Source organism: Podarcis filfolensis (genome assembly GCF_964270895.1).
Source record: "Podarcis filfolensis genome assembly, chromosome: 15".
Lineage (NCBI taxonomy): Eukaryota > Metazoa > Chordata > Lepidosauria > Squamata > Lacertidae > Podarcis > Podarcis filfolensis.
In genome coordinates this window covers 42,099,097-42,126,871 of record NC_139618.1, presented here as the reverse complement: position 1 = coordinate 42,126,871, position 27,775 = coordinate 42,099,097, and the positions used below count along the sequence as shown (strand labels likewise).

Below are 27,775 nucleotides of genomic sequence, written 5' to 3'. Positions count from 1 at the left end.
AAACTAAAAAATGAGGTATCATAGTGCTCAACCTACTATAAAAAACAGACATCGACTTACAGCTACTCAGTATCTAGCTTTCCTTCAATGGTAACACATACAGGGTTCTGCCTTGTTCATAACTTTCTACAGCTGGAAGCAGGTGGGGATGAGAGAGCAGATGGGCAGAGCCCAAAGGGAACAGAATCAACATCACAGTCTGGGGAGAACCTGTTGCTTTCCAGATGTGATTAGTGGACTCCAGCTGCCATCAGCCCCAGCCAGCATGGTCAATGATCAGGGATTCTGGGAATTATAGTCCAACACCATCTGGAGGTCAAAGGTGTCCCTCCCCTTTTCTAAATAGTTGTTCACATGTGAGTGGACCGATTATGGCATGTTGACTCGTGAAGTATAATACATTTTATTAGTTAATAGCCACAGGCCTTGGCAAACCTCACATCCATTCATGCCACAAATCAATAATTTACAAAAGAAAACTGTGGCAGCATTCACAAATAAAAACCACAGTCATTGTATTTACTGCACACACAACTTGCTCAAAATCATTAACAAAACACGTGCCTGATTTTCTCAGCAGCTGTGACCAATAATGCCACATCAATAATGCAGCACTTGATTATCTCATTATAGCTGTTAATAGATAGCCAGTTTTGTGGTGTGCAAATCTGGATAAAGTTTAATAGCTTTATTAAACCCACCCGCAAGGGAAGTTGTGGGGCCCACCCGATAGAGGTGAGCACTGGGAGACTGAGAATATTAGAAACCCCGGGTTTTTTGCATGGCTGGAATGTTTCCTTTTATAGATAAGACAAGTTGTGTCCACTTTTTCTCTCGGGCCCTGCCCATCACTAGAAAGTGACTCCCAGGTTAGCCATGAAGGCATGCAGCCCATGGACTGTAAAAGGCTCCCTGCGCTACTCTAAGATTCCAGCTGGACAATGAGCTGCAAAGGTGCAGCACCCAGTGCAGGTGACTGCAAGAATGACCACAGGAGGAACTTCAGGTCCAGGAAAGCAACCTGTCCTCCTAACGTAAACAAAACAAAACAAAAACAAAAAACAGCCACACAAACGTTTGACACACAACAAATATTTAAAAAGTATAAATACATTAACAATTTACCCAAAAAATGCTTCACACCTTGTACAGGGACTGTGTCTGCACAAAGGCACTATTTAACACAAACCATTGTTACGTAGTAAACTGCAGGCAGAAAAATCATTTGATACCAAACAAAAGAGGTTCCTGGATACCTCCAAAGTGTATAAAAAACAATGGCTTCTAAAAAGACTAGCTTGCCTTATTGGTAAGGCTGAGTGCAGATTGTGATTCCTATGGACTTCCAGGAAAGTCTTGAACTAAAGTACTGGTTACAGAATCAAATTTCCTGAGCCTTTCAAGAACGTTTCTTGTTCTTGCAGTTGCAGAAATCTGCTTGAATGTGGAGCCAGAAGTGGCGGTCCCAGAAGCCACAGGGATTCCTAATACAGCCCCATCTTCACTGTACATTTAAAGCAGTATCATACCACTTTAAAGAGTCGTGGCTTCCCCTAAGAATCCTGGGAACTGTAGTTTGCTAAGGGTGCTATTCCCCTCACAAAGATACAATTCCTGGGAACAGAGAATGATTGTTAAACCACTCTGAGTACAGTGGCTGTGGGCAGAATAGGGGTCACCTAACAATTCTCAGCATCCTTAACAAAGTATAGTTCCCAGGATTCTGTGTGGGAAGTCATGGCTGATTGAAATGGTATGATACAATTTTAAATGTATAGTGCAGATGAGGCATTGATGCAATGTGTTGAGGGGACATAAGGTTGTATTCAGCTAGGTCCTAAACCCATTGAAATTAATGAATCTCAGTTAGCCATACCCATTAATTTCAATAGGTCTTCTCTAAGTGAAACGAGCAATAGATATCACCCACAGATTATTGTCCTCTCCCATGAGTAGCAAAACCAACTTTCTGGGGGGAAGCAGAATAATTCTGCATAAGCTTCAGTGTATTGCAGCTCACTTCATCAGATGAACCATGAATTATAGTCCACAGAGCCGTAAGCTATAACATTTGTTAGCTTTTAATGCACCACAAGACACATTTTTGCTGCAACAGCTACCCCTTTGGAAAATGTTTGTGGAAGTACTCAATCTGCATAACAGAAATGAGAATTCTGTGCCCAGAAAAGCTGGATTCTGCAATTTGCTAAATGTTTATACCGGGGCTGGCATTGTTTCAAGATGGAGAATTGTTCATATTCTTGGGGGGAAAGTCTTTCAGACATGTAGCAATGAGATTTGATGGCAAACAACATTTTACATCCACACCTCCTGAAGACATTGGTAAAAGTAGACTTTAGCAGCACCAGAAACCCCCCCCCCCCAATTCACAGCAAATACAAAAGGCATACTGGGTACCCATTTTATAATAAAAAGAAATGGGAGCCACAATGTTCATTGAAAAGGCTCAGTTTGGCAGGATGTTTTACACTGCAGCCTGTGCACCAAGTAAGATAACAATGTAGTTTGGTGGCAAGCACCTGGATCCATGAGCTTGTCAACACCCATGATCATCAAGAGCAATTCATCCCTTGTCCCTCTCTAAAAACACACACACACTTTCCCCTCAGGTGGAAACACTGCATGGCTGACGAAGTCGGGGAGCAGCAAAGGCAGCCTCATGCTGGTCCTCAGACTTCTACCTAGGCAGTTATCTTTCCACAAGGGCCAACATTGAGGCCGAAATCCAGCATTGCCTGAGCTCAGCGAGTGCGGCTTTCTCCCAACGGAAGTGCAGAGTGTTTGAGGACCGGGAAATCTGCAGGAAAACCAAAATGCCTGTTTACAAAACTATTGTACTTCCAACTTTACTGTATGCTTGTGAAACATGGACCACTTATAAACGCCATCTCCGACTCCTCGAAAGGTTCTATCGACGGTGCCTCCGAAAATTTTTACACATCACTTGGGAAGACAGGCGAACCAGTATCAGTGTACTGGAAGAAACAAAGATCATGAGTATCAAAGCAATGATTCTTCAACATCAGCTTTGTTGGACTGGTCATGTTGTGCGGATGCCTGATCGTCTTCCAAAGCAACTACTCTATTCCGAACTTAAAAATGGGAAGTGTAATGCTGGTGGTCAACCAAAGAGGTTTAAAGACTGTCTCAAGGCAAATCTAAAAAATGTAGTATAAACACTGGTCTGCGAGTGCTCCATTTGGAGAACAAAGGTGTCATGGGCTTTGAAGACACTTGAACTCAAGACACAAGGGAGAAACGTGCTAAGAGGAAGGCACGCTTGGCAAATCCACACCATGATCAACTCCCACCCAGAGTCTTTTCACAAGTAAACTATATATAGCTTTAAAGAAGAATAACACTCTCCTCCAGGCCGAAAACCCTAAGCCAACTGTTTTTAGAGAGGCTTCACAAGAACAGCTTGCAAGGAGGAAGCTTCGCATGACTATCGAAGTCACTCTTCAAGGACATACAGGCCCTGGGTAATCAGGGCAGCTCTTATTTTATCCTCAATGCCTTTGAGGTCCATGTTACAGAGCGCCTCCAGCAAAGAGCCCAAAGACGCCCCCTTCCCATTCATGTCGTGCCAGGTCCGTAGCATCTGGAACTGCTGCTCTTTCATATCTCCGACATGCATCAAAGCAATAGCATCCATATCGTTATCCAGCAACCCGAGGGCCCTCATGAATCTCTTCCAGTCCCTCAAGGGAACCTCTTTAATAAAGATGTTGAAAGACAGGCGCAGAGCTGGAAGGAAAGGAGCAAAATTAGGAGCTTTGTGTCTGCAGGAGTGAGACAAAAGACAGGATGCTTTGGCACCAAGCTCAAAGTTTAGTTTCCCTGTGGGCTTCTCCTTTAAGGTAACAATGGAATAAAAACACAAGTTGCTTAACCCTTATTAGTTCTGGGAAGGTAAATTGGAAATGTGCATGTAATGACTTGTGAATTTCAGAAGATGAGCTGGAATCTAGCATCATCACCATCACTTATTAGTCAAAAGCGACTCAATGCACCTTATGGGGGGGACATTAGAATCAATGATAAAAGGAGTAAACTACAAACAACTTTACTGTGTGTGTGCGCGCGCGCGCATACACACAGATCCAACTGAACCCACATGATGAGCAGAAGAGAAGGCCACATACACACTTAAATACCCTCCAAATTAGGGGGGCCACTAGGGTCGCCTTGGAAGATGGCCGACAATACCATCTCTCCGGCTCACACGAGGTAATTAAGAGGCTGACGATGGGAGTAAATCAGCCTCCCTGGATCTCCCCAGCGGATAGGGAGACGCTGCCTCGTCCGCAGTTGCCAATAAATCACCCCGAGTTCGAAAGAAGGAGGGGGTGAGGGCACTGGACGAAAAGCCCTCGAGTGAGATTCTGGATCTCCTGGACGCTACTTCCAAGTGCGACCTAGTTGCATTGCTTAAGGTACAATAATTGGATTAAAAAGTAAATGCACATGTTTCGAGCGAAGGGTGTTTTATCTGCTAATCAAATTTACCTCTGAGAAGTCAAGAGTGATGGGATGGATTGAACAGAAGACTACAGCAAAGAATCACAGCTATGTCGGTATGTTGAAACGGAATGCAAAGGGGGGGGGGGAACTTCTTTCTTTTTCAATATGTTTACCTAACAACCCCTCCCCTAGAAGAACCGTCACATGATTGATTTATTGATAGCAAGTGAGGTTGGAAAATAAACTGTGTGGAAACAAAAATATCAACTAAAGGCTTTGTTTTGTGGAAGATCTGGAAAGAGAAAGGCTTTTCTGTTGCGCAGTTATTACTGGGATCCGCCATTATGAGACAGACTTTGTTGCGAGATTTACAGTCAAAGGGGGAGGTGAGCCACCGTTTTGCTTTCATGTGTGGATTATAGATCTGAATGGGCAAAAACTCCTCTGGAAAGACTGATATATGGTGCAACTGGTCTGGGAAAATTAAGGAGCAGGCACCTAGACTGTATTTCATTGGAATTGTCGAAAATGGCGCCGGCCACTGGAACAGGACTTTTGGATCAGCGTGAGATGAATTACGGGAGACCATTACAAAGTTCACACAGAAACATAAATAAGGATTGATTCAACTTGCCTGTGGAAATACTCGGAGGTTATTAAGAAGAAAAAGGATAACAACAAAGAGATGGGAAGATGGGACTTGTGAACATCAAAGCAGCAGAAATATGAGATGATTGGATCCTTTCTGAACTCGAAACATGGGTACCCCCAACAAAAAATTTTAAAATTCGGCTAAACATTTGGAATTTATTGTGTATTGGTATAATTTGGATTTAATGTGATATGCTTGGTTTGTTAAATGGAAATTTAATAAAAAATATTTTTTAAAAAAACCCTCCAAATTAAGGTCCAAAAGACTGGTTGCAAAAGAAAATTCACTGCATACAATGTCCTGCACACTTTTCTTGCCCCAGTATAGTGGCACCACTAGCCTGGAACAATGTTCCCAATAAAATCATGTAAGTGGCCAAAGTCCTGATATCTTGCCACCTGCTGAAAATGTTAGTTCTGCCAAGCAATTATGGTGTTCTAGTGATTCTGTTGTATACCAACACACGTAAACGTGTGTGTGTTTTGGGGGTACAAACTTGTAACCCAATCCCCAATCCTTTGTCTTATTTTCAAAAATTGGGGAACCGTTTGGTCTCATTCAGCTACTTTAGGTCTTTGTTTAAACTCCTAATATTCCTGGATGCTTAATTTCTATTTATAGTCTGACACGGCAGAATCAATTCTATGCCAAACTGACAAAGAACCATTTAGATGTTGTTCTCTGTCCCTGGGATCTTGTGCCAGCTATTCTCTGTCTATGGAAAGGGCTGTAGCTGCCTGGTGAAGCATGTGTTTTGCATGCAGATGTTCCCAGGTTTAGTCCCTGGCATCCTCAGATACGGCTGGGATGGAAGTGCCGGATCTCTGGAGAGATGCTGCTGGCTGCTGTAGTTCAGGGGTTGCCAACATGGTGCCCTCTAGATGTTGTTGAACTCCAGTTCCCATCAGCCCCAGCTAGTCTTGCCAATGGGCAGAGATGAAGGGAGTTGTAGTCCACCGACATGTGGAAGATACCATGCAGGCTGTTACTGTTAGACAGATCAATGGTTTGAGACAGCTGTTGTTGGCATCCATGTACCCTGAGAGACAATGGACTGCACCTCCAGGGGTGAAGTCAAACCACTGATAGCAGCACCAAAGTGACCTCCCAGGGGCACAAGCCTGGGCCATTTGTATGGAAATCCTGGGCTGCCCAGAAGACAAGACCTTCTGGGCCTTGCTAATGTGGTCCAAAGGAAAGCAGAGGAAGACATGTGGCAGCAGCTTGACTGGAAGGAGACATACAAGGCGCCATCCAACTGCCTCAGGGACTCCACTCTGGATTTTGTAGGGTTTAACGCTTAGCCTTTTCTTCTCCCCAAGATTTCCCACAAGGCAGCGGAGGTTTAGGATCAGAATTTTCCTTCTCCTGAATGGACTACCTTCCCAGGTTGACAAGCCCCACCTGCCCTTCACTTCCCTCTACAGCAGAATCCGCCTTCCTGACTGTTGGGCCCATTATTGGTCTCGTCTGCTCAATCCGCTGGAGGCTGTCTTCACATGCAGGGGACGTTCCTAACTCACAGAAGGTTTGAGACCCAGCAGCTACCCTCACCTGGTTTAGCCAGCCAGTCGAGGTCGTTCCCAGGGTGTGGCAGCTGCCACATGCTGACAGCTTCTAGGAGCCACAGGTGAGAGCTGAGTGCAAGGAGGGGACTTGGCATAAGGTAAATCAGCAGCACTGGTTCCCACTATTCCCAGTTATTCAAGCACTCATATTTCTTTCTTCCTGCACTGAAAATGCTATCTGAACTAAGGAAGTTATATTTAGGGTGGTATTCAACCATGTTTTACTCAGAGTAGACTCAATGAAATTAATGAACATGATTGAGTTAGGTCCATTAACTTCAGTGGGTCTGAATGTGCCTGTTGGTTGAAAAAAGCTTGAAGACCCCTGATTTAGCAATATATTTTAAATGACTGTGCAGGCTAAGAATGTAAGGACATTTACCAGTCATTTGATCCTTCCCATTTGCAGGAACCAGATTCCTTCTCTGCTCTGTAGAGACCTGAACCTGCAATGGGTCAAAACGGAAACAAACCACATGTATTACTAAAATGAATGATGGAAGAGTACTGAAAGCATATTCCAGCTCTAGGTAAAGTTAGAGAATATTCTTTTCAGCTGCTGGCTGATAGGCAAGAGATATCCACCAGCCTCTTTGCAGTCTGAATTAGCACTCTGCACCAGCCTCCTTTGTTCCAAGGAGCTTTAGAGGCACCCCAAGACAGGTAATGCTAGAAGTGCAACAGCAGAGATCATTCTGGGTACAACTTCAGGGTTAATTCTGTTATCAGTAAGTAAGCAAGCTGCGGGGGGGGGGGTGTTGCTTAGCAACCAAGTAGAGTGGCAAGATGCTTGCTGGGGTAGCACATGCACTGATTGGCTGATTAGTTCTGAGAGTGTAAGTTGGGTTGAATGTCTCCGCTCTGTACAAGGTCTGAAATAAGAAACACCTCTGTTCCTTTCTCAAATTATACTGTTTTTGTTCATCTTTCCTCAATAAAGTGTTACCAGATTTGTCTTCTCTCTGAACTTTGAGTTATTTATGTGACTTGGCTAACAGGCAATACCTTGTGCTTTTTCATCCTGTTTACCTCCTCTGAAGAGCCAGTTGTTTGCAGAGGTGTGGTTTCAGACCCTCTTGCATTGGAATTGACATGTTCAAGTGAAGACGATTGGATCCTCTGGTTAACCTGTACATCCCACAAGACCTCTACTTCCTGTGGTCTATGAGTACATTTTCGCCGCAGTCTTCGGAAAATCTTGCAATAAAACGCAATGCAATTTTAGCCCACCAAAATGTTACTTGCCTCTGCATGGATAGATTTTGCCTTTTTTAAAAAAAGATACCTAACCTACCACCTTTACAAGTCATATCTATCAGAATCCTGTCCCACCAAGTTAAATGAAATGTATTATTGATTATGTTTGCATAGGCTTTCAGTCTAATCTATCCCCATGGGCCACGTTGGCCAGGGCTGACGGGAATTGGCAGTTCAGTCACAACTGAAGGGCCACAGATTTATCACCCTTGATTTAAGGGAAAATTCTTGCTCCAGTACATGTCTTTTCTATGTATCCAAAATATGAACTGCCCTGAGACCTGTGGGTATAGGGCAGTATATATTTTCAATAAACAATAAATAATTTTACAATTTTATAAGAAGGACTGCTGTGAATAGGGATGCCCCCTTCTAAAAAAGCAAGTTATGTTTTAAGGAATGAGGCACTCCAACTTGATAGAAGCCAAAGTGTTATTTCTACAATACACAAAGAAATGTCACTAAATTTACACATGACCATTTAGTCTGGATACCCAATTTGGAGAGGAGCGATTCACACCCAGATTTTGACATTCTGCTATACTGAATAGATTTAATGGGTTGAAATCAAAATTATGAAACCGCTATATTCTGTGGGAGGAAATCTTTCTGGAATTTTGTGAGCTAGAAGTGGGACTTAAGTTCCCTGTTCTGCCTCTTTGACAATGAAGTAATAATAAAAAATAAAAACAATAAGGCCTTCCAACTGAGAAAGGAATCCTGATATTTTTGTGCAGTAATGCAATAGTGAAGTCACAATGTTATAACTGTAATATTGTGAAATAAGTGAAGGGCCTTATGGTAGGGGACTTGGTTTGTATGCCACAGGTCCCAAGTTCAGCACCCAGGTATCGCCAGGAAGATCCCACCCCGATACCCTGGAGAGCAGCTGCCAGTCAGTGTACACAATACTGAGCTAGGCAGAACTGTGGTCTAAACTTGGTATAAAAACAGCCTCCCATGTAACTTTTTAAAGATGTCATAATCTTGCAACCCCCCCCCCAAAAAAATCCACTTATCCCTAATGATTTTACCCTCTCTAAAGAAGGAAGCAGGCCTCACCTTGCAGTCCCACACACTTGTTACAGATCCTTTTCTGCTGTCTGTAAGAGAAAATAGGATGCTATTACTATTTATTTAGAAGCATTTATGTACTGCTTAATATTTTAGCAAGCTTCCACCTGTAGGATCCTGACCCGACCTTGGCTTGCCCCGACGTTCATCCATTAAAATGACTAGCCAAGACCAGAGGTTTCCCCATCAGCTTCAGGCCTCACATTTCAATCCCACATTGGCAGGATTATTAATGCAAATAAATCCTACCCAAACTCATGCCTTTCAAGTGTTTGTTGGATTACAGCTCCCATTCTTCCTCACCAATGGCCATGTCAGCTGGGGCAAATGGTTATTGTAGTCTCTCCATCACCCCTGTCATCAGGGTGTGGAGAAAAGACTTGATCTCTTGCCCTCTGTTTCACCTGAGCAAGTCAGGAATATCTAAATACTTCCCAAATACATGGGCATAGGATGAGTATTGTCTGCCAGCAACATTGAGAAAGGTGACCAGGTTCCAAGTTGAAGATCTTGCAGTTAGGCACCAAAAAACCCTCTTTGTGCCATGATCACCAAACCTGATACCACAGTGATATCAATAAGATAAAGGTGGAAGGAAGTCCTGGGGATTGTGGTGGGACACAAATGGGTGGGTGGGGGAGCAGAAAATAAGGTGTGTGAATCATACGAGCAACTTAAATTGGGCCTGGAAGAGAACACGGAGACAGTAACATAATATACTGGCATCAACAACTGTTACTGACCCTCAAGATAAAAAAGGTGAATTCCATAAATGTAATTTGTCGTTTCCATGGCAACTTTGTTCCTTTGATCCACATTAGTGGATTCTGAGCTATTCATAACTCCAACAGAAATAGTATTATCAGCATGCGGATAATCTCAACTTTGATGCAACAGAATCCCCCCCCCCCCAACTATGTGTGCAGAAATCTCATGCACCCAAGCAATGGCTGGGTATGATTTTCAGTTGTTGGCAGGGCCGGCTTTATTGTCCCTTCTCTCCATTGCATGTCCAGCAAAAGCAAATTAATGGGGTGGGGGGCAAAACCTGTAGAATTAGGCAGATATGGATTTAATTCAGATTGACTAGGTGAAGAATTCTAGTTCTTTTCAGTTTAGAGAAGACTCGGAAGCCCTCATCTTAGGACACAGAAAAAGGATTCTGTAGGATACTGAAGTTAAGCAGATGTGGACCATGTTGGCAATATGGATGGATGGCCACAAAATCCCCATTTAGGAGCACAATATACAATGCCCTGGTCTTTCTATGCTTTCCATGACCATTTGCAACCTCACCCATAAAGGAGGCCAGAAAGATTTATTACCTTTAGTACGGCACTTGCAAATTCCGACAGCAACAGCAACAACCAGAGCGACACAAGCCAGAATACCCAAAATCAAAAGTATATGTCCACTGGAACCTCAAGAGAAGAAAAACAGCAAGTTCCATTACATATACAAAGTGATAATTTGGATTTTATGTGGGAAACCCAAAATAGCTGAAACAAGGACTATATACACTCAGTGGGAGGAAATAGGCAGAAAGCTAGTGGGGAAGATATGGAGTGGGAAAGGGCTGCCTGGAAACCTGAACAATATTCTTCACTAAAGTTTGGTTGCAAGTTCCGCTTGTTCTGTTTGAAAATCCTTGGCTAAACAGAATACTGCCTATTGCATTAACTCTGCACACACATACAGAATCTACTAGTCTTACCTGCTGCAGGAGTTTGTGAGGTTGCATCAGCAGGACCTGGAGCCTTTACACACTGCATGTCACTTTCAGGGGTACAAGGCTGAACCATCACTTCTCCATCAGGACACCTGCCAGGCAAAAGGGGAAAACCAATGTAAATGGAACTAAACATTTTCTTGACTTAAAGGAAGCTGGAATTTCAGGTGCTTCTCTTAGAGATGGAAACAGTTTCAAAATAATCATGTGGGTGGACAAATTAGGGATGTTTTCATGCAGCAACCAAGAATCAAACTGAAACAGTCACTGGACTTTTGAATCTTGCAATAAGGTTGTCCTTTGCTGTTATGATAGTTCTACTTTTTTGCACCCAGCTTCCTAGTGATGGGCAGCTCAATTTTAGCCCTGTAGGGGATGCATATTTAGGAAGGTGTACCTAATCTATGTCACCCTGGCCAATTTAGGGAAGGAGGATAGGATATAAATAAATGTAAGGTAAAGGTAAAGGTAAAGGGACCCCTGACCATTAGGTCCAGTTGCAGACGACTCTGGGGTTGCAGCACTCATCTCGCTTTATTAGCTGAGGGAGCTTCTGGGTCATGTGGCCAGCTTCCGGGTCATGTGGCCAGCATGACCAATCCGCTTCTGGCGAACCAGAGCAGCGCACAGAAATGCCGTTTACCTTCCCGCCGGAGCGGTACCTATTTATCTACTTGCACTTTGATGGGCTTTCGAACTGCTAGGTTGGCAGGAGCAGGGACTGAGCAACGGGAGCTCACCCCATCGCAGGGATTCGAACCGCAACCTTCTGATCAGCAAGCCCTAGGCTCTGTGGTTTAACCCACAGCGCCACCCGTGTCCCTAAAAAAATGCAGTAAATACATAATAATAATCTGCCTTCAGACATCGTTTAGCTCTCCCAGGACTGCATTATTTCAAAATGTGGATGAGATAGTCTATAGGTTTAGAATCATCTTCAATATATAATGTCTGGTAATAGTATTATATAGTATTATATAATTATAGTCATGCCTTCAACCTGAAAGGCTAGATTTCAGTATAAAAGGGACCCGGCCCCACCAGGCCCCCCAACGTGGGAGTTAAGAAAGGATTCAAGCAGGTAACTTCTAGCCTGCATCCTGAAGAGACCGTCTTAGGTACCATCATGCTCACCAAGGTCTTCATTAATCTCCCCAGCCTCTGTGCTTTCATGACAAATAAAATCTCAACTTATGGTACTGTTGTATACATGTCTGCTCACAAGTAAGCCTATCTGTGTTTAAAGGAGCTTACTCCCAGGGAAGTGAGTACAGGATGGCAGCCTAAGCTTTGTTTTAGGGTTAGGAGGCATTTCTATGAAATAATTCATATGACAAAATGGGTCCCATGCAGTTTACGAGTATAAAATCCATACAATTAAAATCCATAAGAAAACAATTCTCTCAAAGTATTAAAACATTCACAATTTAAAAATACAATAAAACTAGCCAGTTAAAAATGTAACAATTAAAAAAAGTTCAAGCAAATCCTTGCCTGAACAGGCATGCTGCCAAGAGCCAGGATGCCAATACTGACAGGGTCTTCCATATTTCAGCAGGGAGGTCATTCTACAATACTGGTACCACCAGTAAAAAAGTCGGCCCTTGTGCTGCCACAAGTTGATAATCAGGTTGTGGCAAGAGTAACTGGGTTCCATTTGCTTATCTTGACGCCTTTACCTGGTTGTGCATGTATGGCATGTTTCACATGGAAGGCTAGGGGAGCAGAAGGTGCCGCTCTTACAAGCACACTGGGTATCACTGGTTGTGGTGCATGGCTGTAGCACCACCTCATCTGGAAAGACAATGGAACTCAAGTAAGTGGATCACCTTTTCTCCAGAACAAGGAATCCTGGGAGAATTGGTGAAATGTGCCAGATTGATTACAGCATCATAGTAGTTGCTTTGATGTAAGTGGAGCTATGCATGAAGTGAGATTTTTCAGTAATAACAAAAACACACTCAGCTTTCATAAAAGAAAAAGAAAAGCAAGCTTCTAGCAGGCATTACTACTGTGAAGAACCTTGAAAACATGTGGGATGGGAAGTATCTGGTGGATCTCAGAAATCTGCTCTGGAATTGTAATAAATTAAGGGCAAGATGGTTTATCAGCAAAATATTATTTAAAAAAAATAACAGCACTTTTTGATACAACCACTGAAGGATGTAATGAATAAAATATTAAATACAGGAAAAATACCAGATTCATGGAAAGAGGTGTATATAACATTACTTCCAAAACAAGACACAGACCTGCTCTCAGTTAAAAATTATAGGCCGATTTCTCTGCTTAATAATGATTATAAATTATTTGCTAATATAATGGCAAATTGTTTGAAACTGGTGTTAAAAGAGTTAATTCATCAAGATCAATCTTGCTTTCTTCCTGGCCGACAGATGAAGGATAATATAAGCAATGTAACTGATATAATAGAATATCTGGAGGTGAGGAATGAAAAGCAAGCAGCCTTGATGTTTGGGGATGCAGAGAAGGCCTTTGACAGCGTTGTCATGGACCTTTATGGAAAAAAAACTATGGAGATGATGAATTTTGGAGATTTATTTCTAAAGGGAATTGATGCAATTTATACAGACCAGCAGGCAATGTTGATAGTGAATAATGTAGTATCAGAAAAATGTAAAATTACAAAAGGGACAGGACAGGGCTGTCCCCTGTCATCATTAGTTTATTTTAGTATTAAAGAATCTGATGAACAAACAAAAGGTATAACAGTTGGGTGCAAAGCACAGAAGCTAAAAGCATTTACAGATGACCTTGTATTATGTGACAACCTGGAAAGAAATAAAGAAAAATATGGATGTTTGGGGAAGGATGAATTTATCACTATGGGGAAGAATTTCAGTAATGGAAATGTATTGCCAAGAATGCTATTCTTATTTCAAACAATACCCATAGTCAGAGGAGCGGGACACTACAAACAATAGCAAGAGATGTTTCCAGATTTATCTGGCAGGGGAAGAATCCAAGGATTAAGTATAAATTATTAACAGGTGCTAAAGAAAGAGGCTTTTTTCCCCTGCCGGACTTGAAATTATATTATGAAGCATCCTGTCTCTGCTGTGGATATTGTGGATAACCTCAAAAAATACTGATATCTTAGACCTTGAGGGTCATGATAATAAATTTGGTTGGCATGCATATTTATGGTATGAGAAGACCAAAGTGCATAAAGGGTTTCTGAATCACTTGGTAAGAAAATCAATTTAAGATGTATGGGGAAAATATAAAAACCTGTTAGAGCAGAAGACACCATGGTGGCTTTCTCTATTGGAAGTGATATCCCTGAAAAAGACTAATGCAAAAAGTGAATGGGCAACCTATGGAAGTAGAACAACAATTGAAATTGAAAAGTTTTGAGGACATAAGACATTTAGTAACAGACTGGTTGCAGTATCACCAGTTAAATGATGTGTTTAAAATGGATAAGAAAAATGGATTTAGTAAGGAAATTTCAAGGTTTGAAAAAGATTTATTGGAATATAATATGAAGTTACTTTCTAAAATGTATAAGTTGATGCTAGAGTGGCATATTAAGGATGAAGAAGTTAAATTAGTAATGATACAATGGGCACAAGATATTGCGCACAATATCCAATTTTCATCTTGGGAAAAGTTATGGAGGGATGACTTAAAATTTACAGTATTCTGTGCGTTGAAGGAGAATTATATGAAAATGATGTATCTGTGGTATTTAACACCTATAAAATTAGCTAAGATGTATAGAACTGCTTCAAAGGTATGTTGGAAACGTAAGGAGAAGGAAGTCATGTTCTACCACATGTGGTGGACATGCAAGATAACAAAAGCATTCTGGGAAATTACATATGATGAGTTGAAAAAAATGTTTAAAACAACATTTGTGAAAAAACCAGCGGCTTTTTTTAATAGGAATTTTAGGTGCAGAGATACCAAAGGAGCAGAGACTATTATTTATGTATGCAACAACAGCAGCACGCATACTACCGGGAAGGTCAGAAACCAGGAAGAGAAGAACTTTAAGAAAGAATGGGGAAAATTTACATTGTACTTAAGAGAACACTGTAAACAATTAAAAACTTTGGCAGGATTCAAGTAACGTTTGTAATGTACTAAAAACTGAGGTAAAATTGGATTATATAAGAAAAACAAAAACAATTGAAGCAGTGGAAAAAGATTGAAAATGGTAACCATGAAAGGGTGAAGGGGAATCAAAAGATTCAGGGAATCCTAAATGATGGTGGTGGTGTTTATTGTTTGAATTTAGATTTGCAATGTAAAGCTCAATAAAACTATTTCTAATAAATAAATAAATTATTAAGTACACATTACCACTGTCTAATGTAAACTGCCTCTGCAAGTTTCAACCAACTTGGTTCTGCAGTACCTACGTAGTAACTGCAGAGAAAATCCTTTCGCTCTCATGCGCAGCTCATAACCATTGGTTCAGCTGTGAACGCAAGGCAAGGCTGTGCTCTGCATCTAGGCCAAAGGAGCCTCCAAGCTGCCCCAACTCAGTACCTAGAGGTCTGCACTCTGTGCAGGGGAGGCATCTTTCAAAATCATTCAAGTATTTGGAAAATGTATTATTTTCACAGGGGTGGCAAACCCCTTCAGTTCCTGAACTCTTGCAAGGTTGGAAGACAAAATGACCTGCAAAAGAAAAGAAAGAAGTGTATTAGAAAAAGAGCATAGAAACTCTCACAGGCCAGGAACTGCTCACTGACTATTCATGTAAGAAAACTCAGTCTCTATGCATGCAACAAATGCACACTGGGGTATGTGTGTTTTTGATTGTGTGCATAGGTGTTTGTGTGATAATGTTCACAGAACCACAGAACTGAATCTTAGAATTGTAGGATTGGAAGGAATCCCAGGGATCATCTAGCCCTGCCCTGCAATGCAGGAAACTTTTATACAACTGTATACTGTATTTATAGCTTCAAATGTACGTTGCTTGAAGAGCTTGGTAACAAGCAACTACAGTGGTGCCTTGCAAGACGAAATTAATTCGTTCCGCAAGTTTTTTCTTCTTGCGAGTTTTTCGTCTTGCGAAGCACGGTTTCCCATAGGAATGCACTGAAAATCAATTAATGTGTTCCTATGGAGACCACCTTCAGACCAGGTCCGGGGACAGTCTGTCCCCGGACCTCTTCTGAAGGCTGGCGGGGGGAGAAGGGCTTTTCTCCCCACCGCCAGCCTTCAGAACAGCCTTCTGAAGGCTGGCGGTGGGAAGAAAAGCCCTTCTCCCGCCGCCAGCCTTCAGAAGAGTTCCCGCAGGGCTGCCTAGGCTGCGGATAGCAGCCTGCTGCCCGGCGCGAGGGGCGCTCTGAAGCAGAGCGCCACTCACGCGGGGCAGACATTCGCAGCTTGGGGAGCCCTGCAGGACTTCCCCGCAGGGCTCTCCAAGCTGCGGATAGGGGTAGCTGCTATCCGCAGCTTGGAGAGCCCTGCGGCGAACTCCTGCAGGGCTCCCCAAGCTGCGGAAGTCTGCCCGGCGTGAGGGGCGCTCTGCTTCAGAGCGCCCCTCGCGCCGGGCAGCAGGCTGCTATCCGCAGCCTAGGCAGCCCTGCGGGAACTCTTCTGAAGGCTGGCGGGGGAGAAGGGCTTTTCTTCCCACCGCCAGCCTTCAGAACAGCCTTCTGAATGTTGGCGGTGGGGAGGAAAACCTTCCTCCCACCGCAAGCCTTCAGGACAGGTCCGGGAACAGAGGAGAAGGCGCGCTGCGCTTCCCCGCTGTCCCCGGAGATTTCCCTATGGGCTTTCGTCTTGCGAAGCAAGCCCATAGGGAAATTCGTCTTGCGAAGCCGCTAAAAATCAGAAAACCCTTTCGTCTTGCGGGTTTTTCGTTTAGCGAGGCATTCGTCTTGTGGGGCACCACTGTACTGGTAAATATTACTAACTACTACCACTAATGTAGTACACATAATTTGTGAGCATGCCTGCAATAATATTTTAAGGCAGCACATTAAGGGGCCCCAAACATTCCTTTTCTTGAAGGCGGGAGGGAATGGCGACCCTCCAATATCCCCTTCTATCTCATCAAGTAAACTGGCGGCTTTCTCCACAGCTTTTTATCCCTCAAAAACCAACTACAGTATGAGGGAGCACGGTAATCAAACTGCTCCAAACCTATCAGTTGTTTCAGTTCTTCAAATTTCTGAACTTTACTTCCTTCATCTATTCAAGGCTCTATCTAGACAGCAAGCCAATTGGGCAAAAGTTTCACCAGGTTTCCTTTTAATCTCTTTAGAAGTTTTTCTGCACTATTCAGCAGTAAGCCCAACATGTGCTCAAAGAGCAAATAATCTGAGGTTCCTTCATCCCTCATTTCTGAGCAAACCCCAAGGCGAATTCCACAAATCTCTGGGCGCAAATATGTTATTCTGGCTTCATCTGGAACCTTTAAATCATTACAAGTTCTCTCAAAACTAAATAAAGTCTCCACATCACCCCCTTTTTTATAACATGGAAATTTCTTTTGTTCCACTGAGGCAATTTCCTCACTTCTCTGTGGACTTGGTAAATCTGCTCTTAGCTGTATTTCTTTTATATTTTTATATATTTCTTTTTCTTTCTCTGACTATATTTTGGCTAACTGAATCTGCTGTTCTGCTTGAAGCCTGTCTTTTCACTTTTCTACTTCTATTTTGGCCATCTCGAGTCTTATTTTCATAAATTCTAACTGCTGACTAGAACGTCCCTCAGAAGTCACTCCTTCTGATTTTGCTCTGTTCGTGACTCTTGAGTTTTATAAGGGAGTGCCATTTTCTGCCAGTAATTTTCCTTTATTTCTTCACAAAAATATAAAATACTTTATTGTATCCTTGTATTTTACTTGGGGGACTACTGTACTTAGTTGTGAGTTTTAGTTTCAGATCCCACCGCCACCACTGTAGTTTGCCCCCCCCCCTTTTTCAAAAAAGTAAGCTGTCACTTAGAAACTTTGGGAAGTTAAACAGAAAAAGGATTTATTTCACTATCAGAATGGTAAACAGAAATATTTCAGAGTTGGAAGTCTTCCAAGAATCTTTCTCTCTGTGTGTGTAGATGTCAAGGCTTCTTAATCAGAAGGTACATTTACAGCTTTGATTTTCTTCAGTTACTTAAACTTGCCCCAAGTGTTAGAGAGCTGAAGTTTCCAATAACTTGAGGGTCCTGAAAGAGGCTGGTACTTTGTCCTTTGTCTTTCAGTTTCCCAGCCTTTAGAAATCTCACACCTGAGGCTCCTCTATTAGTCTATCAGAGCAGGGGAGCAGCACATACTCCCTTTCTAACTGGTTTCGGATTATTCTCCTCTCACTAGGAGATCTCTCTCCTTCCTATTGAATTGGGATTTAAGTGGAGAATTCCTTCACAACTCCACTTCTCCTCTCCCAAAATTCAGCTTCCCAGTTCTCCTGTGTCTGTATACCTTTGAAGGAAATAACCACTGTCTTTTAATCTAACCCCCAGCTCAGAGACTGCCTTCTCTGGCTCTAAATATTTCCTCAGGGCAGATTTCACACAGAGTTTATACTGCTATCCAGTTTAATGCCAGCAACCAAAAATGTGGTGTCTCCACCCGCCTGAGTGAAGCTCCAGCTCAGCACAGAGCTACATCCCTCCGGTGGGATTCTGCCTGCGCTGCACCAACAAACTCCGCTTTGTCTGAACCTTCTGTCACAGAAACATTTACTCCTCACCTTTCCTTCCTGATGGAACCAAAGGCAAAGTACATAAGAAGCAGGTACACTGGGTTCCCACCCTGACCCTGACCAGACCTAAACTGGCTTCGGTTTGCTAGGTGGCGCCTCACCTGAGGCCATTTCCCTGAAAATCAGAAATGGATGATGCAGGAAAAATAGTGGCAAGTTGTTTGTGGTATTTGTGCTCTTTTTAAAATTCTGTTATACTGGAAGTAGACACTAGTGAAGGAGGAATATCTGACGTGACGTACCAGACTAGCCTCACTCAGAAGCAAGAGCAGAATGAGATTGAAGATTATTTTTTGGTCACAGAATGTATTTTAATTTTTGAACCAGGAGGAGGATCAAAAACCTCCGAGTCACTTCCTTAACTACAGTAGGTTGAATTCGGCAGCGGCATTTTTCTCTCAAGTAGACCTATTTTTTCCAGTCCTCACTTATAGCTAAATGTGGATTCCAGGACTCCTAGACATGGTTTTCCTTCCGGATTATGAAGCTGGGTTATTTTTAAGTTCTAAACTGCTGCTACATGGACCTCCTAGCAGGTATAACAGGACCACACCTGCTCATTCAGCAACGTCAGGTGCTCCTAAGCCTTATGCATTTCTAAAAGCTAGTTAAAACAATCAGTATTTTTGCCTGTATATACTATATGAAAACTCCTTTTGCATTCTTATGCAGCTATTCATCAGTTACTCTGGTAAATGTTTTTCAGAGTGACAAAGATCAGAGGGCGAAAACCCAAATGGAGCCAAGTAGGCCAGCATGCAGGGCAGACTGAGTCAGATCAATTTGAGGATACAGTACCTGCAGGGCATTTCTTACAAATACGCCCTTTGTGTTCATAGAACTCATCATTCTGTTTCAAGGCCACAGATACGGCATCTTCTGGGTTCTGTGTTGCACCAAGGCTTGTTACCTTGGCTTCAAGCTGATAGCAAAGACAAGAGGGGACAGGAGTTACCTTAGACTGCCTCTGTCCTAAGACTTTCTGCTGAACTGGCAAAGTTTATGATCAATGCCGCCATGGTTGTCCACACTTGTTAACACCCCAATTCTCCTGTGGTTTTGGAGGGATGATGGGGACACTTTGAAAAATTGTTGCCATGCCTGGAATGTTTCAGACTTCTGCTCCCTCCCCAAGGAATGAATCTTACATCCAGACTTAGCTAACCAGACTCATTTTAACAGGAGTTCATAGATCTTCCAGCCGTTCTCAGTGCCAGATGTACAAATGTCCCCGACTAGAAAGCAAAGGTCTTCACTGCTGCTGCTCTGGTCTCTGCTCACCCCTCCTCTCAGAGCTGCTTAGATGCATCAGGCTACCTAGCACAGGACTATCTACGCGGCAGTGGAGATCTGGGATTTCAGGAGGAAGTCCTTCCACCCCTACCTGGAGATACCAGAAATTTAAACTGGGACCTTTTACACAAATGGGAAGAGTTTGGCTTTTCATTAACAATGCAGACATCAATGGGACATCTCAGTTCCTTTCTCTCCCCTACTGATTAGTGAATCCCAATCTTCTCTGTATTGCAAAAAAGTCAAGTCTTCTGTACTGAAAAACACACACACAGACAACCACCCACCCCACACTTCTTTTCTGCACCAAAATTCCATTCTATCCCCCTTTGTGATTTTGCACCCTACCATTGGTGCTGGGCCTTTGGGGTGCCCCCCCCCGCCACACAGAAGCACCTGGGCTAGAAGCTGATCCGCCTGCCCCAGAGTACCAACCAGCCTCAAAAGTTGGGAGATTGAATCCAGCATATTTCCTCCTCTCAACCTCCACCACCCTGCCCAGCATGGCCCCCCCTCCAGGCTCCTTACTTCAAAGATAAGCAGCGCAGCCCAAAGCACCCAGCTCGATGAGCCCTCTCTCAAGGGCACCTCAAACAGCGACCAAAAGCGCTTCCATTGCCTACTGGCTGCCCCAAGCCCAGCTCAAGTCCACCCCCAGGGGCACCAGGTGGCTTAGCTCTGCAGCTGGGCTCTGGTGCTCTGGAGCCCCAGCAGCCCCAGCAGCCTGCAGAAGGCAGCCATGCTCCAAGCAGCCCCAAGAGCTCAGCCTGTTCTGACTCTATAATGGCTAACACACACACTTCTGGATTTTTTTATATACTCATATTAAACATTTCCCCAAACACCCTCACTTTCTTGCAAGTCCACCACATGTGAAAAAAGATCCACCTACCTGTTTACACTTTCAGCAATTACAGTGGTACCTCATGTTATGAACTTAATTCGTTCTGGAGGTCTGTTCTTAACCTGAAACTGTTTTTAACCTGAAGCACCACTTTAGCTAATGGGGCCTCTCGCCGCCGCCACATGATTTCTGTTCTTATCCTGAAGCAAAGTTCTTAACCCAAGGTACTATTTCTGGGTTAGCGGAGTCTGTAACCTGAAGCGTATGTAACCTGAGGTACCACTGTATTAGGAACCTTCTTACACATTTTTGATAATTTGTTAGGTGTTAAGTACCATCTACGTATCATCCTCATATAGTTTTTTTGTTTTTTGAAAAAGCATAGCAAGAGGGCAAAACAAACTTCTCGTGGTAGAAGAAATTATGCAAGATCATTCCACACCCCTCCCCAACTGGCCACATTTTAGACAAATAAGAATAATACAGGAACTATAGAGAAGTGTTCTCTCCACTGGTGCTGTAACCCTATCACCCCCTCCAACTACTTTCTGAGGGTGAAGCATTACATCATCCTCTCCTTGTCTACACATTTCAGAACTGCTTCTTTCAAAAACTGATAAGCTGCTGCTGATTGCTCAGAACTGAACTCCACACACCCTTGTCAGCCTCCTTGTTCAGACAGCAGATAAGATATCCAAGAAGCTTATCTAAAAGTAGAAAACAAGCACAAATAGCAGAAAATAAAGCTCTCAGTCAAATGGACTAATGCTGAGAACCTAAACAAACTTGCTACGAGTAAGTCTGTGTACACACTTTAATGGCTTAAAATGCAGTGAGGTTCAAGTTGCATTTGCACATTGCTTCACACACCAGAAAGGGGCAAGGATGTGTTCACCTGATGCACATTACCCATCTGGTTTCCCCACACTTGCAACACCCCCCCATTGTTATCTGTGCATATGCAACAACCATGTCTCATGTCCATGCCTCAGCTTAACTGAATGTGGCTAAGTTTTCAAATTGAATGGATACCAATTTGAGGGGGAATGCATCAAACAGCAGTATTTGTTAAGAAACTACACAACAAATATAGATTGTGGCTAATGTCATGTATACATGTCTTCAAACACCCGCAATGGGACACCAGCTATGTTCAGTGGTGTTTATTACTGTTTTAAGAACATGCAAAACAGAAGTGCTAAATGCCAACCAGTTATCCCAGTGGCTTTGGATCTACCAGCTAGAATATTGCTTATTAATTATTATTAATTATTATTAATTGCTTATTAATAAGCAATATTGGGGAGAATACTGGCTGGACAATGTTTCCTTAAACTGCACTAAGTAAAATACTTTAAAATAAATAAATGCTAAAAATTTGAGGAAACTCTCTGAGGAGGCTTCAGAAAGGAAGGTCATAAGCTTGCCTTGATTTGATCTAGTACTGTATCTGTTTTGAAAAGTGCTTTGTCTGCCTAACCATCTGTTTGCTATGGGTTTGGCAGTCACTCAGAATATCTTCACCAAACTCGGCACAATGATTCCCAAGGTGGGGACTGTGGTTTTCACTGGTGTTGGGATGCCAGCCACCATATTATCACTTCATCAGCAACGCTGTTTTTAACTGAAAGGGGGACAAGTTAACCAGCAGCAAACCGTACTGCCTAGAACCATTTCAGCTTAACCCTCCAATTCCTGCTGATTAGGTACAGCCACAATAGCCACAAAATCTGGTCTACTAACCATACCTAAAAGCTTCTTCCTACAACAGTAATGTAGATAAGAACACCGCCTGTAAGAAAAGCCTTGCTGCATCTGGCCAAAGGCTCATCTTGGCCAGGAGCTGTCCCTCAAAGTGGCCAACCTGCTGCATGTGGAAAGTCAACATACAAGACCAAAGCACAACCACTTTCTCTCCACTTGTGATTCTGAGAACTTATCCAGAGGCAGAATAGGAAGACCTGCATTTCCATTAAGCCATAAGCATCAAAAGGTAACTGCTGGTCCATAGGAAAAACTCCAAAATACTCAGTTGGATAATGCCTATTAAAGGTAAAGGGACCTCTGACCACTAGGTCCAGTCGTGACCGACTCTGGGGTTGCGGCGCTCATCTCACTTTACTGGCCAAGGGAGCCGGAGTAGTTTCCGGGTCCAGCATGACTAAGCCGCTTCTGGCGAACCAGAGCAGCGCATGGAAACGCCGTCTACCTTCCCACCAGAGTGGTACCTATTTATCTACTTGCACTTTGACGTGCTTTCGAACTGCTAGGTTGGCAGGAGAATGTCTATTAGGAGCAACCAAAATGTCACAGAACTATGGCAACCTTTGAGTTTTCCAGAACTCTTAATCAGGCATTAAGTTGCTACACCAAGCAGGGCAGAAAGGGGTGCAGGAAACCACAAAAACATACAAAAATGAGAAAGGATGTTGCAGTCATGAGGTCAGCTTATCCTTTAGGCTAATTTTCAGAAATAGGTAACGATCCTTGTTTAATTCCAAAATCCTAGGTGTTTAACTCAATACCTGTAATCCCTGTGAGAAAAGTATTCCCAGTGCAATCTCCATCTTGGAAGCAAGTCTGCAAGTTGATGTCCTCACAGTAAAAATCAGCCTAATATTTGTACATCCACATAAACCGCACCAATCTCTTGCCTGATGAAGACTTATCGAGCTCTCCAAAGTTTGCACAATTGTATGACATTTTGGTTAGAACTAATGAAGCTACTACCCAACTATACATTTTGGAACTTTTCCACTAGAAAAGTTAACTCCTTCTATTCACCAGTCTGTTTTATTTTTAATTCTAGAATTTATGCACCACATAGCTTACAACTATTAAAAAATGATGCCAATATTGCAAGATTACGATATTAGATTTAAAAATAAATAGCAGAACAGCAAAGCAGTAAACACACTAACCTTTTAAAAGGCCCTAATGGAGGAAAAACATGTTGTATGTGATCCAAAACACAATGATTCACCCTCTATGAAGTTTTCAAATAGTGTCTTGAAAGGAAACCACATTTTAAAATGTATTACTAGAATGCAGCCTCTACATCTTTAATTCCAACCACTCTCACAAAACCTTCATCTTCTCCCTCGAAGAACTGTTTTAGCAGAAATAGAGCAAGAAATATAGAAGTTTATAAAATGTATTTTACAGTATTTCCATGATGAGGAAACATGAGACCAACTGTCTTAACTCAAAACTACCATCCTGAAAAAGCTTACACCAAAGTAGGCCCATCAGCTCATAAGTGCCTGTAAATAATTTCCTTTTATGCACCTCAGAATCAAAATTAAGGAAATCATTTGAGAATTTAATTTTGCCAAAAGTCAGCAGGAAAATCCAGGATTAAACCCCACTGGCATTTGCTGCTGCTAAACTTATGCACCATAAATCTAGTGTTTCGTTCACCATTATTTAAATAGGGCTGGCAAGTTGATGAATTAACTTTCTGCCAGCTTCACGCCAGGCCAGCACAGCAAATGATAAAATACTGAACTATTATGTGGCAACCAAAACTGTGGGAAAAGGAGCGGTCACACGAAGTCACATCACTGTAAACCTGGATGCTGCCTATGCCCGCTTTACCTAGGAGAAAGCCCCAGCAAGTCCTTAGGACAGGCAAGAGCCTGGATGCTGCAACACCAAGTCTGGCTAGAAGTAAGTCTGGCTAGAAGAAGTGCATGAATATTGCCAAGTATTGCATCAGAAATAGGTATGTGCCCGCTGGGCTGCGCAAGGGGGCTGTCTCCCCCAATAGGAGGGGAAGAGCGGCGTGGCCAAGATGGGAGGCCTTAACCCATCCGGAGTCCTTCCTCCGGGGGTTTCCAGTATTTCCAGAATCCAGCCTTCTCCCTCCCCCTTTTACATCCGTTATTTAAAAACCGGGTCTGGCTTCCAAGGGGTTGTTCATTCAAAGACCTAACTAGAGAATTTTCAAGGCAGTCAACACATCCTACCTGCCGCGCTTGGCCATCTTTGTCTCAACGTTTCTTGCGCGACCTAACCAGGTCTACTCGAGAGCAAGTCCCACCGAGTTCTCAATAGGGACCTTCACCTAAGCGCTGAGCTCTGCTAAGCAACGCAGCACCAAGCAGCAAAATCCTCGACGGTAAATCCCCCCGCCCCCCGCTTTAAGGCACCGAGACTTGCCTCTCGAGTAAACCCACGGAATACCGGCAGAAAGCAAAGAAGCGCAAAAGCACTTTTCTTGATTACCTGCGAATGCTATCAACTCGGGACAAAAATTCAGAAGCGGGACAAGGTACAGGCCTTTAAAAGAGGCCCAGAGAACCCATGTTCCACGGGGCCCCTTTTTAAAGACTCACCCTGTGTATCTATGCCAAATTAAGCACCGATTTAAGTCTCCAGTGTGAACACTAAACTTTATTCCCCGCACACCAACGGTCCAAATCTGCAACCCGCTCCGACTCCTGTTTCTAGAAAGACGCCCCCCCCCCCCGATGGCCAGTCCCGCAGCAAATTCCCCGATTTCCCTCGTCTGCTCCCCAAATGGAGAGGCGAGCAGACAGGACTTGCCCGGACATGTTCTGGACGCAAAAAGGGACTTACGGGAAGGCTTCCGAAGCGCGCGACTATCTGAACTGCTCGATTACGCGCCCCCCAAACTGCGAGAGGGGATGGGGCTGCCCGCCCCTAGACAAGTGGGGGGGGTCGTATCTAAACCCACCCCCACCCCGGACTCCTTTCCCTCCAAGGCCAGGTTTCTTCTGCGAATCTTTCCCAGCCCCTCTTCCCGACTCGGCACGGGCACGAGGGCATGTCCGAGACGAAAGTGGGGCACCACGCGCGGAACGCCTTTCCACGCCCAGCAGCGCGCGCACGCTCACCCACTAATGGGGGGCCACTTCTGTTCTGCAATAAGAAGCAGCGTCCGGAGAGCCACAGGGCGCATTTGAGGTCCCAAAGAGGAGCTCCAAGGAGTCGGGGAAGTTCGCTACTCACCGGAACGCACAAAATCACCCAAAGCGCAAGAAGCCGCTTGGCTGCCATGGCAGATCTGTGGCGATGGCGGAGCTCGCTTTCCAAGGGACAGGAGCACATCCCGGGCGGGCAGAGAAGATCGCCGTAATGAAATGTCTGAGCGACAACGGCGACAAACTTGAGCCCAGCGCGACACCCTCGCTAGCCAGAGACGCACTGCCAGCCCGACCCGCGCCCAGCGCGCTTTAAGGGACCCGAGGCGCAGCCCATCACCTGACGTCGCGTCACGGCTGCAGGGGATTCCCGACGCGACGCTCCTTAGTTCGCCCTGCTAAAGAGGGATTGCGTTATCGCCCGAAAGGTGCCAAAAGACTCCGTGGGGCTTTTTGCCGCAAAAACGAGTGAATTAATTTCCATTTTAGCTCTTTTTGTTTGCCATTTCACCAAATGGTCCCAGGATATCACCTACACACAAAATAGCACCTATCACAATTAAAATGAGTACAAAACATAGTTAAAGTCATAAACTGAAATCAAAAAGCAAAAGCAAAAGCTATTGGGGGGGGGGGCGGGGACAGCACAGAACAAGGCAATTATTATTATTATTATTGTTGTTGTTGTTGTTGTTGTTATTGTTATTAATTTGTACCCCGCCCATCTGGCTGGGTTTCCCCAGCCACGCTGCGCGGCTTCTAACAAGGATTAAAAATACATCAAAATGTCACACATTAAAAACTTCCTTGTACAGGACTGTCTCCAGGCAAGAAGATCCCCGCTGGCTGAAGGCCTGAATAAAGTAGTAGTGCCTCTTGACTAACTGTGGCAAAGGATACAGTAGCACAAAGGAGACGCACAGCCCTAGAAGTCACTTCTCCAGGTGCACAAACCTGTCGTGGGAAAAACAAAGGGACATGGGGCACCTGAGGACATAATGAGGTTGTGGTCCTTGCCCAGTTTTATTTGACTTACTGCTGAGTAGACATGGTTAGGACAGTGCTGCACATTTGTTAGTCTTTTGAAAAATACCACAAGAATCTTTACTGGTCATTTGGAAGCTGCTCTGGGAGCCTTTTTAGCAAAAGAAAAGGGAAAGAATGGTTTCCAATCAATACTGTTCCTGCAAAATACGATATAGTCCAGTAGCACCTTAATTTGCAACTCTTAGCAGAGTTGAAGTGACCGATCTCTCTGGGTCATTGTTACAAAACCAGGAACAAAGCATGCCCAGGCCTCAAATCTACAATCCAAAAGATATGACAGGATTGTATTGACACACAAAGAGGAAGGGGAAGAGGAGCGAAAAAACCAAAAACAAATCCAGGCATTTACTCTTAATGTTACAGTCTATAGCCAGCTGGGGTAGGAGTGCATTTGTGTTAGGCCCATCACAGATTTGAGCTGTTGAGACTTTTGTGCTGCCAGCATTTTCTCCTCTGCATCCTGTCACCTGCCTGACTGGCAAGTGAAGGTAAGTATGGAAAAAGTGCCAGGCCTCATCTAGCACCCAGGTGGCCTCCTAACCAGGTACCAGTGATCCTGACTCTGCTTAGCTTCCTTGATTGGACAGGATGGGGTCTAGGGATGAGCAGCAAGCTGGGCTGTGGGCCTTCGCAAATGCCGAAGGATGCTAAGCTCCAGTGCTGGCCCTGCTGCTACTGACCCTGCTGGGCGGGGCAGGGGGGGGAGCTTTATTATCTGTACTGTATTATGCTCACCTCTCCCCAGTGGAGCTTAATAACACTTGGTGGTGGTAGGGAGTTTGATTGGAAACTGCTTTACAGTCATTAAAACTAATTTTAGCTCTCATATCACACTAATTTTGGCCCCAGTTCTCTTTAACCTCATCCTCATTCCTGCTTCCTGTATTCCCTAACCCCAAAAAATAAAATAAAAATTCTTATTGAGATTTTAATTGTACACTCCAGTCCAGGGCTGGATTAACCATTAAGCAAAATAAGCACATGTTTAGGACATCAAGGGAAGGGGGGGCACCACAGAATGTTTCCATTGCCAGATTTTTAACATTAATGGTCACTAATTGCTCAGCTGAGCATTCATTTTTTCAGCTGAGGTACATTAAAAATTATGCAACAAGGCAGGTACAGAAGCAGATGTGTTACGTAAGATTAGTTTTGAGGATCTGATCAAAGACTTTGCAATTAGAAAATGTAGGAGAAATTTTGTCAAATATAAATAAAGTGCAAGTATACAAAAATAAACTTAGTA

General features: G+C 43.6%; 1 protein-coding gene and 1 long non-coding RNA gene across 3 annotated transcripts in view; both read right to left on the bottom strand.

The window, feature by feature from the left end:
• Positions 1-387: 387 nt before the first annotated feature.
• LOC310750543 (tumor necrosis factor receptor superfamily member 10B-like) lies at positions 388-25,832 on the bottom strand. Of its 2 annotated transcripts, XR_014542114.1 has the most exons (11): positions 25,571-25,832; positions 19,258-19,381; positions 15,284-15,415; positions 12,445-12,559; positions 10,751-10,857; positions 10,362-10,457; positions 9,025-9,065; positions 7,735-7,902; positions 7,088-7,151; positions 1,911-3,768; positions 388-1,434 (listed from the first exon to the last, which is right to left on the bottom strand). XR_014542114.1 is itself a non-coding variant. In XM_083588879.1 (10 exons), the coding sequence occupies exons 1-10, from the start codon at positions 25,667-25,669 to the stop codon at positions 3,476-3,478; spliced, it is 1,239 nt and encodes a 412-aa protein (XP_083445005.1). In that variant the 5' UTR covers positions 25,670-25,796; the 3' UTR covers positions 388-3,475. The 2 variants fall into 2 exon arrangements, 1 of the variants encoding a protein (XP_083445005.1); XM_083588879.1 differs by having other exon boundaries at positions 388-3,768; positions 25,571-25,796.
• LOC310750723 overlaps positions 388-27,775 on the bottom strand; it is an 84,081-nt gene continuing 56,693 nt past the window's right edge. The window contains exon 2 of the long non-coding RNA XR_014542191.1: positions 388-3,205. This is a non-coding gene — a long non-coding RNA (uncharacterized lncRNA). The remainder of the gene's footprint in view (positions 3,206-27,775) is intronic.

Excerpts from the sequence above, each read along its gene's own strand:
- LOC310750543 (XM_083588879.1), bottom strand. The coding sequence starts at position 25,669 with ATGTGCTCCTGTCCCTTGGAAAGCGAGCTCCGCCATCGCCACAGATCT. Across the intron at positions 9,066-10,361 it reads TTGCAAGTGCCGTACTAAAG|ACAGCAGAAAAGGATCTGTA; the intron begins GTAATAAATCTT and ends TTTCTCTTACAG. Across the intron at positions 3,769-7,087 it reads TGGGAAGGATCAAATGACTG|CTCTGCGCCTGTCTTTCAAC; the intron begins GTAAATGTCCTT and ends CTTTCCTTCCAG.